Source organism: Callithrix jacchus, chromosome 7 (assembly GCF_049354715.1).
Source record: "Callithrix jacchus isolate 240 chromosome 7, calJac240_pri, whole genome shotgun sequence".
Classification (NCBI taxonomy): domain Eukaryota; kingdom Metazoa; phylum Chordata; class Mammalia; order Primates; family Cebidae; genus Callithrix; species Callithrix jacchus.
This window is the reverse complement of record NC_133508.1, coordinates 75437213-75453514: the sequence shown is the minus strand read 5'-3', so window position 1 is coordinate 75453514 and position 16302 is coordinate 75437213. Positions and strand designations below refer to the sequence as shown.

General features: G+C 41.1%; 2 protein-coding genes and 1 long non-coding RNA gene across 8 annotated transcripts in view; 2 read left to right on the top strand and 1 right to left on the bottom strand.

Moving 5' to 3' along the window:
* The window catches only part of RHBDL2 (rhomboid like 2), a 56442-nt gene extending 46809 nt beyond the window's left edge, over positions 1-9633 (top strand). For all 3 annotated transcript variants that reach the window (XM_017974581.4, XM_054259164.2, XM_078331301.1), the window contains exons 6-8: positions 3231-3291; positions 8235-8296; positions 9260-9633. In XM_017974581.4, coding sequence (XP_017830070.1) covers positions 3231-3291; positions 8235-8296; positions 9260-9439 — 303 coding nt within the window. In that variant the 3' untranslated portion in view covers positions 9440-9633. The remainder of the gene's footprint in view (positions 1-3230; positions 3292-8234; positions 8297-9259) is intronic.
* Positions 3351-16302, bottom strand: part of LOC144576975 (uncharacterized) — a 29651-nt gene continuing 16699 nt past the window's right edge. For both annotated transcript variants that reach the window (XR_013519936.1, XR_013519937.1), the window contains exon 3: positions 3351-9477. This is a non-coding gene — a long non-coding RNA (uncharacterized LOC144576975). The remainder of the gene's footprint in view (positions 9478-16302) is intronic.
* Positions 9718-16302, top strand: part of GJA9 (gap junction protein alpha 9) — a 10909-nt gene continuing 4324 nt past the window's right edge. Inside the window, exon 1 of one of the 3 annotated variants that reach the window (XM_078331299.1) lies at positions 9718-13055. The gene's annotated coding sequence lies outside the window, so the exon portion shown is untranslated. Of the gene's footprint in view, positions 13056-13819; positions 13955-16302 lie in introns of those variants that run through there. The other 2 variants (XM_078331298.1, XM_017974578.4) reach the window with 2 other exon arrangements.

The following is a 16302-nucleotide window of genomic DNA, read 5'->3' as shown; positions in this document are numbered from 1 at the left end:
TCAGCTCACACCTCTGCCTCCCACATTCAAGAGATTCTCCTGCCTCAGCCTCCTGAATAGCTGGGACTATAGGCATGTGCCACCATGCCCAACTAATTTTTGTATTTTTAGTAGAGACAGAGTTTCACCATGTTGGTCAGGCTGGACTCCAACTCCTGACCTCATCATCTGCCTGCCTAAGCCTCCCAAAGTGTTGGGATGACAGGCATGAGCCCCTGCACCTGGCCGCTTTCTTTTCTTTCTTTCTTTTTTTTTGAGATGGAGTATTACACCATCGCCCAGGCTGGAGTGCAATGGTGTGATACCGAGTCACTGCACTTCTGCCTCCTGGGCTCAAGTAATCCTCCCACCTCAACCTCCCGAATAGCTGAGACTACAGGCATGGGATGACTAATGTTTGTATTGTTTGTAGAGCCAGGGTTTTGCCATGTTGCCCAGGCTGGTCTCGAACTCCAGGGCTCAAGTGATCTGCCCACGTTGGCCTCCCAAAGTGCTGGGATTACAGGTGTGAGCCTCTGCACCTAGCTTCCTTTCATATTTTTATCATTTTTTTTCTGATTTCAACAGTGATGAGTATGAAATAACATTTTAAATAAAAAAAATAGAAAGTTAAGGTCCTCATATATCTGTTAACTAGTGGGTGGTGAAAGAGCTTGTTGACAGTTTTACATATATATTTTTTTCAGACCTTTTTTTTCTCAAAGGAAAGCAAATTTATTAAGCAAGTAAAGGAATAAAAGAATGGCTACTTCATAGGCAGAGCAGCCCCAACCTTTTCTACATGTATTCAAAATCCTACCAATGTTAATATTATAAAAATGACATCACCCTTATATTGTTCTGCATTTTATCATAAAGCACCCTGACCATCTACCCATGTCATTGCTTAGAAATCCTCCCTGCTTAGCAGATGCTCCCTAGTATCCTCTGTATAGATGCTCCATGATTTATTTAACGAATCTTTCATTGAAAAAATTTGGGGGTGATTCCTGCTTTTCATGTTTAGAAGTAATGCTATAAGAAATGCTCTTTTACATTTATCTTTTTGCATTTGTGTAATTTTCTTTTTGTAGGATAAATTTCTAGGCGGGGCATTGTGGCTCATGCCTATAATCCCAGCACTTTGGGAGGCCAAGGTGGGCAGATCATGAGGTCAAGACATGGAGACCATCCTGGCCAACATGGTGAAACCCCATCTCTACTAAAAATACAAAAATTAGCCAGGTGTGGTGGGACATGCCTGTAGTCCCAGCTACTTGGGAGGCTGAGGCAGGAGAATTGCTTGAATCCAGGTGACAGAGATTGTAGTGAGCCAAGATTGAGCCACTACACTCCAGTCTGGATAACAGAACGAGATTCTGTCTCAAAAAAAAAAAAAAAGTACATACCAAATTGCCTTCCAAGGTTATCATATAGTCTTGCATTCCCATGATAATATGTAAGAGGGCCAATCACTTTTAAAAACAGGTTAAAAAATCCTGACTAGTTATTAGTCCTTTTGCCATTTAGGTATGCTTTTTTTTTTTCCTTGGGAACCATAGGTATGCTTTAAAAATATTCTAGGGGCCAGGTGCAGTGGCTCAAGCCTGTAATCCCAGCACTTTGGGAGGCCGATGTGGGTGAATCACCTGAGGTCAGGAGTTTGAGCCCAGCCTGGCTAACATGGTGAAACCCTGTTCTACTAAAAATACAAAAAATTAGCTGAGAATGGTGGCGTGCACCTGTAATCCCAGCTACTTGGGAGGCTGAGGCAGGAGAATTGCTTGAACCTGGGAGGCGGAGATTGCAGTGAGCTGAGATTGCACCATTGTACTCCAGCTTGGGCAACAAGAGTGAAACTGCATGTCAAAACAAAAAATTCTAGAAAGAGCCCAGGTGAGGTGGCTCATGCCTGTAATCCCAGCACTTTGGGAGGCTGAGGTGGGCGGATCACGAGGTCAAGAGATTGAGACCATCCGGGCCCACATGGTGAAACCCCATCTCTACTAAAAATACAAAAATTAGCTGGGCATCGTGGCACACACCTATAATCCCAGCTACTCAGTAGGCTGAGACAGGAGAATTGCTAGAATCTGGAAGGTGGAGGTTGCAGTGAGCCGAGATCATGTCACTGCACTCCAGCCTGGCGATAGAGTGAGACTTGGTCTCAAAAAAAGGAAAAAATTCTAGGAAGAAAAGTGTAAAGCAATTATAAAACCGGTCCAAATATAGAAATCACTTAGAAAAGTGGTTTTTACAACTTTGGATTGCAACCCATTAGTGGTTGTAGACTAACTATAAGGAATTGCAGCCAAAAATTAAACCCAAGTTAAAAAAAAGCCAGTGTTATTGTTTGATTTATGTATGTACTGGGTTGTTATGTAAATTATTTCTTTCATGGTCATAAGAGTTTGAAAATAATTGATTTTGAATAAACATGCCTATTTCAGCATCTTTTCTCCTTGGGAAGAGAATTACTAATTTGAAAGGGAAGGGAGAAGTAATTCGATAAATTATAGTAGATGTGTCTGACTCAGCAGTTTGTAGTGACACATAGGGACCCAAAGCTCTAATCCAACAGTGAGCCAGGTGTGTTGGTGTGCACCTGTAGTCCCAGCTACTCAGGAGTCTAAGACAGGATGAGGGCTTGAGCCCAGGAGTTTGAGGCTGTAGTGAGCTATAGATTGCACCACTGCACTCCAACCTGGGTGACACAGTGAGACCCTGTCTTCTACCTCCCCCTGAGAACCTCCCAATACACTCCCCACAAAAAACCCCGCAATAATTTTTGACCAATATTTTCAATATTTTTGAAATTACTTCAAAAAATTAAGATAAGACTCAAATCTCAGTTAAGTCTTTGCTAAATACTACTGGGAAAGAGGATGAAGAAATATCAAATGAATATTGATCAAAAATCTTAGGAATATTTCATCAAACTTAGTTTAATAGCATCTATCTATTTACTGACATGTTAAGTGTTGATTTTATGTCACTTTTATTTAGATTATTTCTGGCTAGCAAAATTGCATCATTACATCATGAAATTAAATACCTTGGCATTTTATTCTCCCACGTGCACTGTACTTCCCAAATACATTTGAAAACTCGGCTGTGACACTCATGCTTTGTTTCACAAATATTTGACCCTGGGAGATTATTTCAAATGAAGAGCAGATGAAGAGAGAGTAGAGTTGAGGTTTCTTTTGCCCACTCATAGCTTATATGATTATTATTTATCTCTTTGCAAGAATTTTCGAGAAATGATTCCTGCCTTTGGAATTTTCAGACTGCTGATCATCATCCTTATCAGTAAGTGTGTTTTGTGAACACGTCATACTGTCGAGGTCAAAATGAAATGCAGAGACGAATGTCTAAGCATTTTATTTGGGAATCACAGAATTGCAATTTGGGGTATACACACAGACCTGGGAGGTCTACGGTATGTCTGAAGAACAAAAGAAAAGGCTGGGGGTTTCCTTAGAAAGAGAAATGTTAATGTTATTTTGAAAGAGAGCTCATTGGTACTAAAGACACCTTTGGGATCTGGTTGGTGAGTGATGGTGGTGGGGAGAACCAGTCTTAGACTTGTGCTGTTTAGACCTGATTCTTAGACTCAGTTTGTTTCAGCAGCTATTGGGTGAAACTAGTCTTAAGGTTAGAGCAGATAGTTTCAGCAGCTGGGCTGATGGAGAATTCAACTGTGGGAGCAGTGCTATGTGCCTGAGTGCTTTTGTCGCCTGTCGACTCTGATTTAGTTGGCTATGACAAGAATGACCTATTTTGCATAATCAACGTTCAAAATATTTTCACAATTTTATTGGTTTAGCCTTCAGAAGGCCTTTCCTCCTTTTCCAGACACTAACACGGAGAATGACTGCTGTCCTACAGTTAGAAAAAAGTGTCCGCTTCACAGCACTAAGCAGAAAGAAGTAAACAAAAGAGTTCTACGGACTCTCATGGGTGGTTCTTAGACATGCCTATGTGATGTATTTTTGCTTTTTGTATTATTTTGGAGTGGGGAAGCCAAGAGGATAGAGCCTCAGGCACCCCCGCTACCGGAACCACAATAGCTTCACTTAGGTTTTATATACTGGACTTTTTCATATATTGGAAGCTGTATGTGATTTTGTCTGCAGTATAAAAACTTGGAAACCACTGATATTTCTAAATTTTCAGATTAAAAAAAAAAAAAACCTGGCTGTGCACGGTGGCTCACACCTGTAATCCCAGCACTTTTGGGAGGCTCAGGTGGGTGGATCATGAGGTCAGGATATTGACACCATCCTGGCCAACATGGTGAAACCCAGTCTCTACTGAAATACAAAAATTAGTCGGGTGTGGTGGTGCGCACCGGTAGTCCCAGTCACTTGGGAGGCTGAGGCAGGGGAATCGCTTGAAACCAGGAGGTGGAGGTTGCAGTGAGCCTAGATCATGCCACTGCACTCCAGCCTGGCGACAGAGCAAGACTCCATCTCAAAAAACAAACAGAACAAAACAAAACAAAACAGATCCAGGATATAAGTATTGCGTGACAGTTGAGGATTAAAGAGAGAGAGTTGGGGGGTGAGGGGATAACCGTTCAAGAAGCCCAGACTAGGAGGGTGACTAATGTGGCTTTTGAAATCTCCAAGAATTGTAGAATTACATGCTCAGGGAGGTTAGGAATAATGCTGTCTGGAGAGGGGATGGAAGTGCAGCTGAGTCTGAGAGTAAAAGTAGATTCCAGATGACAGCAAGCTGTAGGGCGTAGAGGAAAACAGGAGCAAAGGTGGGGGTGGTAACTGGAGTTGACAGACCTGCTCCAGCTGAAGTTCCTCCACTTGAAGGGCTGCGGAAGAATGACAGACCATGGGGTCAGACCTGAAAGCCAAGGTAGAGGTTATACCTGAGAAAGCCTAAGATGCTGGCTGTCCAAATAGTAAGAAAACAGGATTTTGCAATTTGTATCAAGGGTTCAATTGTCTCCATTACAGGAACAGAGGCAACTATGTCTGTTGATAAGGGACTCTTCAGTTTGTTGAGCATTTAATTGTAAGAACACTAATATTTCACTCTGAAATAAAATAATTCCCTTTTTTTTTTTTTTTGAGACTGAGCCTTGCTCTGTCACCCAGGTTGGAGTGCAGTGGCGCGATTTCAGCTCACTGCAACCTCTGCCTCTTGGGGTCAAGCAATTCTCCTGTCTCAGCCTCTCCTGTCTACAGGCACAGGCCATGAGGCCCGGCTAATTTTTGTATTTTTAGTAGAGATGGGGTTTCACCATATTGGTCAGGCTGGTCTTGAACTCCTGACCTCAGGTGATCCACTTGCCTCAGCCTCCCGAAGTGATGGGATTGCAGGCGTCAGCCACCTCGCCCAGCCAAGTGGTAAATCTTCTTAATTGTGAATGGCAATTGGCCTAAAAAACATTGCTTCATCAAGCATTATGTTTGAGACCAGCCTGGGCAACATAGGGAGACTCTGTCTCTACAAAAAAATTGGCCAGGGGTTGTGGTGTGGGCCTGTGGTTCCAGCTACTTAGGCGGCTGAGATGGGAGAATTTGCTTGAGCCTCGGAGCTTGAGGCTGCAGTGAGCCACTGTACTCTAGTCTCACTGGGTGGCAGAGTGAGGTTGTCTTAAAAAAAAGAAAAAAATCCATATGAAGGGAACTCTTTTAAAGTAAATGTCAAATTTTTAATTAGGACAGTGGTTTGGCTTCTTGGAATAAGGGCTGCTTTTCAGGCGGGAAGACATGTCTCACTTTAGAGGCTGCAGTAGCCTGGAAGAAAAGTCCCCTAGGAAGCAAAAAGAGGAAAGAGCCAAAGTCAGATCTAGGAAGACGGTAAGATGGAGAGAAACTGGTTGGAGAAATTAACATACTAATGGTTACAAAGACTTTCTGAGAGGAGGTCTCCAATTGCTGAAGACTAAACCAAAGTAAACTTTTCCAGTTATGTGGTAGTTTTTTTTTGTTTGTTTGTTTGAGATGGAGTTTCATTCTTGCGGCCCAGGCTGGAGTGCAAGATGTGATCTTGGCTCACTGTAACCTCTGCCACCCGGGTTCAAGCGATTCTCCTGCCTCAGCCACCTGCCACCACGCCCAGCTAACTTTTGTATTTTTAGTAGAGATGGGGTTTCACCGTGTTGACCAGGCTGGTCTCGAACCCCTGACCTCGTGATCTGTCTGCCTCCGCCTCACAAAATGCTGGAATTACAGGTGTGAGCTGCCACGCCCAGCCAAGGCAGTGTTTTTAAAAAATACTTTCCTAGTCCCATGGGTATGTTATTTATGTCAACCAGGAAATGCAAATGATGATTGAAAATATGATATAGCCTCATTAATCTAGCACTTTGTGGAATAGTCATTTACAGTTAAAGGAATATTGAATACTTTCTCGACCTCAATTTCTGTCCAGTGACTTCAACATCAGTCAATACAGTATTGAAAGGGAATCTAGTCAGAGCACATGTCCCGATGCTATTTTCCCAAAGGCAAGGACTAGGTCTTTTCATCTCCTAGGACACAGTGGCTCACTAAGTAGAGCACAGGGAATTAGGGGATGGGTGAGGAATGTGATATCTGCAAGAGATGTTTCTAAGCACTAACATATAGGGCAGAGTTCTTCTAGGCCAAGAAGCTGGAAGCTCCTTTTGCAGCACAGATCTGACTTACTTGAAGACTACCTAACTTCTGGCCCTCACAGTTTTATTGGAGAATATGGAATCATTTCCTTTCATGGACTGACACCTTCACAATTCCTGATGGTAATTACAGGCAATTAGTGTGGTGGCTGAGAGTAGAGCCTTGGTGTCTTGGCTTCTCTATGTATAAAATGTCACCATCCTTCTTCACTTCGATTGTTATAATAGTACTTTTCCAGCTGCTCTTCCAGTTCCTGTTCTTGCTTCCTTGTAGTCTGCTTTCTATACTGCAGCTAGAATGATCTTTTAAAAACCACCAGAGTGGTTACTCAAGCCTGTAATCCCAGCACTTGGGAAGCCGAGGTGGGTGGATCATCTGAGGTCAGGAGTTCAAGACCAGCCTGAACAACATGGTGAAACCCCTGTCTCTACTAAAAGTACAAAAGTTAGCCAGGTGTGGTGGTGCATGCCTGTAATCCCAACTAATCAGGAGGCTGAGGCTTGAGAATTGCTTGAACCTGGGAGGCAGAGATTGCAGTGAGCCAAGATCACATTACTGCACTCCAGCCTGGGCGACAGAGTTGAGCCTGTCTCAAACAAGGAAACAAAGAAACTGTATCATGTCACTCCTGTGCTCAAGAGCTTTCAAAGACTTCCTGTCACTCAGATTAGAAGTTGAAGTCCTTACAGTGGTCCATGCAGACCCTACATAAGCTGTCCCCTGCTACTTGTCTGATCTCATCATCCACAACCTTATTCCTAACTCTAGTCCAGAATCACCTGGAGGTCTTGTTAAAACAAAGAAGTTGTTGGAAACAACAGCTTGACCACAGTTGGTGGTTGGAAAACAGTCACGGAAGTTGGAATCTGCTAAGGAGTGTACAACTCACCTTCTGAAAACAAAAACAAAGACCTAACTCCACAGAAAGCTGAGTTCCACCCTCAATGTTTCTGGTTCAATAGGTCTGGGGTGGGTCTAAGAGTTTTCATTTCTAGTAAGTTTCCAGGTGAAGCTGATGCTGCTGGTCTTGGTAAAAGCTACTGTGAAAACCACTGATCCAGCCAGCTCAACTGCTTTGGTATTCCTCAAACACACCCAGGCACATTCCTGCTTAGGGACTTTTCCCTCTCTCTGAAACACTCTTGTGTCAAATAGCAGCATGACTTGTACCTTTACCTCTGTCCAGTGTCGTATTCTCAGAGAGATCATCCTTGACACCCCTATTGAAAATCACACGCAACATCTGGCATCCTCAGTTCTTCTTCCTCTCTTTGTATTTTCTCCACAGCACTTAGCACCATTTGACATACTGTTTTACTGTCAGCTCTATGAGGTGGGGTTGTCAGATCTGTCTGTTGCTGCCTCTCTACCACCCAGAATATGCCAGACACATAGAGGACAATGAATGCTTGTTGGATGAATAAATCCGTAAAATTGAATAATGATGGTTCCTACTTCATAAGATCATCATGAGGATTAATGACTTAAAAGAGCGTTTAGAATAGCACCTGGGACAGAGTAAGTCTCAATAAATGATAGCTAGTATTGTTATGATTAGAGGGGAACCAAAAGCATTTGGTGTACTATTGTGGACATTCGGAGCCTTTATCAGGGTGTTTTTCCTTCTAGTTGTGTTGGACATCGGATTTGCTCTCTATAGAAGGTTCTTTGTTCCTGAAAATGGGTCTCCGGTGAGTTCAGTTTCTTTCTTTTTAAAAATAGAAATTTGTTTACTGTCAAAAAGGGTTACCAAATAGGGGTTACAGCACTGTGATTTAGGACAGCCAAATTTCCATTTGGAAGTGAAGACAATTTTTAAGGAAATCAGACTTTTGTATTGTTCTTCAGCTTAACTCTCTCATAGCCTTGATCACTGGTTCTTCTTCACCGCACCTGCCATACTGGTAGCTATTCCAAAACAGAAGAGAATGGATTTTCCTGTCCACATAGAATAAAAAGCAGATTGGTTTAGCCAGGCATGATGGCATGTGCCTGTAGTCCCAGCTACTTGGGGAGCTGAGATGGGAGGATTGCTTGAGTCCCAGAGGTCGAGTCTGCAGTGAGCTGTGATCATGCCATTGCATTCCAGTGTGGGCGACAGAGTGGAGACCCCATTTCAAAAAACAAAACAAACAAGCAGATTGGAAAACAACGATGAAAATTTGGGAAATTAAATGCATAATAAAGAAAATTGACAAAAATTTCCAGTTTTGCCGGGATTTGTCTTTGAATTGGGTAGTTTCTGTTTGGGTGTTTGTGTGTATATTATTACTTTTGTTTTAATTATGACATCCCATGTATGTGGGATCAGTTTATGCTGCTACAGAGATCCTTCAAGGAAACTCAACTATTCTCTTAGTTGGTATTATATAGAATTATTTTAAATACAATGATGATCAAGAATGAGAAACAATTTCTCTGCCTTTTGTACTCAGAGAATGGGTACATTTTTTAGCTTTGTATGTTTCAGAGTATCTCCTTCTCTCTGTGCATATGAAGTTTTGTGTCTCTTTTGCCTTACCCCCTAGTTCTCTAGACCTTTAAGACTCTTGTTTGACTGTGGTGGTGTTTATATTTGAATAAGAGAGACACAACTGAAATACACAATTATTATTGTCTTCACTTATTTCCATTTCCCCCCCTTTTCTCCAAAGGTGTCTTTTGCAGCTCACATTGCAGGTGGATTTGCTGGAATGTCCATTGGCTACACGGTGTTTAGCTGCTTTGATAAAGCACTGCTGAAAGATCCACGGTTTTGGATAGCAATCGCTGCTTATTTAGCTTGTGTCTTGTTTGCTGTGTTTTTCAACATTTTTCTATCTCCAGCAAATTGACCTGCCCCTATGATAGGCCAACTAATAAAAAGAGCCATCTGGAGGAAGAAAAAAAAAAGGAAAACTCTATGAAGAAACAGAGAAGTCTCAGCAAAGTCTAACAATTTTATATAGAGGAGAAGACAGCACTAAATTAATCAGTTTCAAGGATTGCCTACAAAAGGATCTTAGGATTTAAGGAAGGGGCTTCTGAATGTAGAAAGGGAAAAAGAGAGAAAAGAAGGGTAGTAAAAACTAGGGATGGGGAGGCGTGGTGGCTCACCCCTTTAATCCCAGCACTTTGGGAGGCCAAGGTGGGCAGATCACCTGAGGTTGGAAGTTTGAGACCAGCCTGACCAACATGGAGAAACCCCATCTCTACTAAAAATACAAAATCAGCCCAGTGTGGTGGCACACGCCTATAATCCCACCTACTTGAGAGGCTGAGGCAGGAGAATCGCTTGAACCTGGGAGGCGGAGGCTGTGGTGAGCTGAGATTGTGCCATTGCACTCCAGCCTGCGCAACAGGATGAAACTTCGTCTCAATAAATAAATAAAAATACCAAAGTTATCTGGACATGATGGCGTGTGCCTGTAGTTCCAGCTACTTGGGAGGCTGAGGCAGGAGAATTGCTTGAACCCGGAAGGCAGAGGTTGCAGTGAGCTGAGATCATATCACTGCACTCCAGCCTGGGCGACACAGTGACACTCCGTCTCGAAAAAACAAAAACAAAACAAAACAAACCCCTAGAGATTGGGTCTTTCTCAGGCATATGGTATCCTATAAAACAGACTTACTCTCTTGGAGGATATATTTTGGAGAATGCTTGATAAAATCTATGAAAACTGTACAATGCTGATAATAAAAACTTTTTTATACGTGTGTCAGACTCCTAATAATCACTTTAAAATAGATCATTGTTTGAGAAGATAGATCACTACTGTTTGAGGTGTTTTACATACTTTATTGATAATGTTGTCAACCACCCAGAAAGGTAGATACTACACTGCATCTTAGAGTAATCTTAAAGAATCCCTTAAAGAAACCCTTAACGAATTAAATACTTGTCTAAGGGCGGCAGAATTTAAACACAGAAAATGACTTGGAAACCTGTAGTCTCCCCTATAGGTCCCACAATGCTGTGCTCCTCAAATACTGAAAAATAAGAGTATCATAGGAGTACAGGAACAAATATCTGTGCGGGGTACATCATGAAATACCTCATAGAAGAAGACTGAGGATTTTCTGGACTGCTAGTTTAAGATTTTGATACTGTATCTAAGATCCCAAGGAAACTGGCACTGGCTTTCTGGTGCACACTATACACCTAGACTTCAGATTCTCTTCTGTGATCAGACTGTCATCCTTAGTGTGGCTCATGGTTCCCCTAAGAGTGGGTAGGAATTTATTTGCAAAAGCTAAAATGTCATACCCGAAAGCTGAGAAGCATGTGTCCTTTTCCTCTATAGATTTCAGACTGTGGTTTTTTATGCTTTAGAAATGGTAGTTTTAAGTCATCTGAACACAGGAAGTATAATTTTTTCTTTTATCATCAACATTTATTAAACATCCATCTAAATATGTTACTGTATTCTGAAAAGGGCATATACACTTACATATGGTGAGATAAGTTACTACTTTACTATTTTGAGAAAAACTGATCAGAAATGTGTTTAAAAAGTTAAATTCAAGTATGAACGTGGGCATATGAGTGTTATTTATTTATTTATTTTTTTTGAGATGGAGTCTCGCTCTGTCTCCCAGGCTAGTGTGCAGTGGCCCAATCTTGGCTCATTGCAATCTTTGCCTCCTGAGTTCAAGTGATTCTCCTACCTAAGCCTCTCCAGTAGCTGGGATTACAGTGCACGGCACCACGCCTCGCTTTTTTTTTTTTTTTTTACATGGAGTCTTGCTCTGTTGCCCAGGCTGGAGTGCAGTGGCACGATCTTGGCTCACTGCAACCTCTGCCTCCCAGGTTCAAGCAATTCTCCTGTCTCAGCCTCCTGAGTAGCTGGGATAACAGGTGTCCACCACCAAGCTTGGCTAATTTATATATTTTTTGTAGAGATGGGGTTTCACCATTTGGCCAGGATGGTCTTGGACTCCTGACCTCAAGCGGTCTGCCCACTTCGGCCTTCCAAAGTGTGGGAATTACAGGTATGAGCCACCATGCCTGGCCTTATGAGTGTGTTCTCGGTTAAAGAAAGATTCAAACAAGAAGTTAAAAGATAAAATCTCAGCCAGGTGCAGTGACTCATGCCTATAATCTCAGCACTTTGGGAGGCCAAAGTGGAAGGACTGCTTGAGCCTAGAGTTTGAGAACAGCCTAGATAACATTCAAGAACTCTATAAAAAATAAAAAATAGCCAGGTGTGGTGGTGCTTGCCTGTAGTTCTAGTTATTCCAGAGGCTGAGTTGGGAGGATTACCAGAACTCAGGAGTTCAAGGTTACAGTGAGCTATGATCATGCCACTGCCCTCCAGCCTGTGTGACAGAGTGAGACCCCGCTTAAAAAAAATCTTTTACCTTCTCACATCAAACCTCCTGTTTTCCCCTAGTGATGACCATCATCAGTGGTCACAACAGTATGGTGTGTATCCTTGCAGACCTTTTTCTATATAGGATGAGCAGAAAGGGAAATAGATTTAAGATGATGGCCAATTCATCCACTGTATTGAACTGCACTGAATCTGCTCTATACCCACAAAGGGACAAATTCAAAGACCAAATTAGAGGTGTCCATAGTATAACTTCCCCTAGGCATGATTTGCTTCTCAGATTTATTGAAACTAGGAAAAGTTTGTGTTAATCTATTTTAGCTTTATATATGTGTGTGTATATGTATACACACATATGTATATATATATAAAGTGTATATATAAACACATGTATATATATATATAAGTATATATATAAATATAAAAGTATATATATATGTATTTTTTTTTCTTGAGACAGGATCTCTGTCACCCAGGCTGGAGTGCAGTGGCGCTCTCTTGGCTCACTGCAACCTCTGCCTCCTAGGTTCAAGCAATTCTCCTGCCTTAGCCTCCGGGGTAGCTGGGATTACAGGCATGTGCCACCATGCCCAGCTAATTTTTGGTATTTTTAATAGAGACAGGTTTCACCATGTTGGCCAGGCTGGTCTCAAACTCCTGACTTCAGGTGATCCACGTTGTCTTGGCCTCCCAAAGTGCTAGGATTACAGATGTGATCCTCCACGCCCAGAGTATTTTTTATTAGATATTTTTATCAAATGTAGATTTTAACAGGGTAAATGTGATACATGTATTTTTCTGTAACCTGCTTTACAACATGACCTAGGGATCTTTCTCTATTAGTTCATAGTGCTCTTTATTCTCTGAATAATACAGATGTACCATAGTTAACCATTCCTCTGTTGAACACTCAAATTATTGCTGATTTTGTAAAATTACCAACAATGCCATGTGAACATCCTAGCACATGCAGTGTGTCTCTGAGTGTGTATGTTGAATGAATGTTTCCAGTATCCACAAGCAGAAATGCTAGACCAATTTTGATAGGCTTCAGCTGCCTTTTAAATAGCTGTATCCATTTATATTCTTACCTACAGGATATGAGAGTAATGGTGTCTCCCTACTTTGCCAAAAGAAGGTATTATAAATCTTGAATTTTTTGCATTTTGATAGTTAAAAAGTAATTATTTCACTTAACTGTGTATTCTCTGGCTACAAGGTTGAGCAATTTTCAAGTTTATTAATAATTTATGTGTTACACATAATATATAATTCAGATAACACATATCCACCAGATCATTAGCTCTAAAGAGAGTTTAATGACCTAAAATACAATGTAATTGTTAATAACAGAACATGAGAATCAAGATTTATCTATGAAATCGGACATGACCCATTTATTAAGGCAGATGACCAAGAAGCTATTATCTAATAAGAAAGACTTTTTTGGTTCTAGAAACATGGTTTATTACACAATAAACAGTTTATTGAATTTCCCCAATGGCAAAAGTCACAGTACAAACAGTACACAAATACCTCCTGATTTTAAATTTGACATCTCTGCAATATAGAGGAATCATTTACTCAGCTTAATTTTGGGCTCATAACTTTAGTCTTCTAGACTCCAGTGTGTTATTAGGAATATTAGAAGCACTCTTATCTGTGCTGTCCAGTAAAGCAGCCACTAGGTAAGTGTAGCTCTTTAAATTTTTATTAAAATTATTTAAAATTAAAACTTCAATTGCTCTGATACATAAACTGTATTTCAAGTGTTCAATAGCTACATGTGGCTATTGGCTACCTGATTGGATAGCACAGATAGAATATTTCCATTGTTGCATAAAGTTCTATTGGACAGTGCTGTTTTAGAAGCAAGGAGGAGCAGAAAGGGAAATGGATTTTAGTTGATGGATGACACTGAACTGAATGGAATCTGTTCTATACCTGCAAAGGAACAAACTCAGAAAATAAATTGAAGATGGCCATGCTGTCACTTCTAAACATGGTTTGCTTCTCGATTTACCTAAACTAAGAAAGGTTTGTGTTAATCTCTCTGTTTTAGCTTATTAAGAGTTGTCTGAAATGTTTTTATCTTTTGCTTTTGAATTCTAAGGTACTTTATCTATGTATACTAGTTTTTATGTCAATTGCTATGAAAGCTTTCATTTGTAGCTAAATAATACTACTCCTTTCAGGAAATACTATGGTGTTGTTCTTTACGAAAAAAATCTTATTTCTTTTTATAATTATAAAAGTAAAATGTTCATAGTAAAAAATTAAAATATATACAATTACAACATATTAAGGAATTTGTAATCCCAACATCCAGAACTAATCACAGTTAATATTTTCATGAATATCATTCTAGACTTTTTTGTATACATCTGTAAATATAACTAAATTTATAATCATGGGGCCATGTTATTCTATTTTATAGCATCAATTTCACTGGAATGAAGTATCAAATGTCTTTTTGTGTATGTTTATCATTTCTACTGGTTGCACAGTATCACACTATGGATGTATTCCATTATTTAACCAGTTTTTCTTGTATTGATAATTATGTTTTTAGCTTACGACAACAACATGAATTACATCTTTGCTTACATATATTATTATTGTTATTATTATTTATGAACCATAAATGGTACTTACTTGCTTACATTTTAAAGTGCTTTGGGTTGCTGGGTCGGAGTATGCTATTATTATATTATTCAAGATAGAGTCTTGCTCTGTCACCCAGGCTGAAGTACAACGGCGAAATCTTGGCTCACTGCAACCTCCACTTCCCATGTTCAAGCTATTCTCCTGTCTCGGCCTCCTGAGTAGCTGGGACTACAGGTGTCCACCACCACACCTGGGTAATTTTTGTATTTTTAGTAGAGATGGGGTTTCATCATGTTGACCAGACTTGTCTTGAACTCCTGACCTCAGGTGATCCACCCACCTTAGCCTCCCAAAGTGCTGGGATTACAGGCGTGAGCCACCACTTGCAGCCCAAATTTTGTAAATTGTTGTCATATTAAAATGAACTCCAGGTTGGGCGTAGTGGCTCATGCCTGTAATCCCAGCACTTTGGGAGGCCGAGGTGGGTGGATCCCCTGAGGTCAGCAGTTCAAGACCAGCCTGGCCAACATGGTGAAATCTGTCTCTACTAACAATACAAAAATTAGCCGAGCATGGTGGCGTGTGCCTGTAGTCCTAGCTACTCAGGAGGCTGAGGCAAGAGAATTGCTTGAACCTGGGAGGCAGAGGTTGCAGCCAGTCAAGATTCAGTCTGGGCAACAGAGTGAGACTCTGTCTAAAAAAAAAAAAAAAATTTATAAAAATTTGTCATAGCAAGGCCGGGTGCGGTGGCTCAAGCCTGTAATCCCAGCACTTTGGGAGGCTGAGGCGGGTGGATCACGAGGTCAAGAGATGCAGACCATCCTGGTCAACATGGTGAAACCCCGTCTCTACTAAAAATATAAAAAATTAGCTGGGCATGGTGGTGCGTGCCTGTAATCTGAGCTACTCAGGAGGCTGAAGCAGGAGAATTGCCTGAACCCAGGAGGTGGAGGTTGAGGTGAGTCGAGATTGCGCCATTGTACTCCAGCCTGGGTAACAAGAGCGAAACTCCGTCTTAAAAAAAAAAAAAAAAATTGTCATAGCAAAGCATAATAAGAACTTTATACATTTTCATAGATATTACTGAGATGAATTTCTGAAAATGCTCACCAACTGCCACGAAGAAACAAAATTCATTTCAATTTGGATGAAAAAATGAATCTAAATTCCTATGAGAGCCAGATCTATTTCCTCTGGTTTCATTAAATGCTGTATCTTACTGAATTATCAAATGAAGCATATTCATTTTCCTGTGTGTATAAATGAGATTTAAGAATCACTCACTTTTTGGCCAGGCACCGTGGCTCGCATCTGTAATCCCTGCACTTTGGGAGGCAGGCAGATCATGAGGTCAGGAGATCGAGACCAACCTGGCCAACATGGTGAAACCCTGTCTCTACTAAAAATACAAAAATTAACCGGGCGTGGTGGCCATGCCTGTAATCCCAGCTACTGGGGAAGCTGAGGCAGGAGAATTGCTTGAACCTGGGAGGCAGAAGTTGCAGTGAGCCAAGATTGCGCCACTGCATTCCAGCCTGGGTGACAGAGTGAGACTCTATCTGAAAAAAAAAATTGACTTTGCTTATAACGTTTATATCAATTAATCTTAATAAATAAGGTTAAGATCAAGTCAGTAGTTTTAGAAACCTTTCCAAAAGTTCTCAGTTAAAAAACAATAGGCCAGGTGTGGCTTGTGCCCGTAATCCCAGCACTTTGAGAGGCTGAGGCAGGTGGCTCACCTGAGGTAAGGAGTTGGGAGACCAGCCTGGCCAACGTGG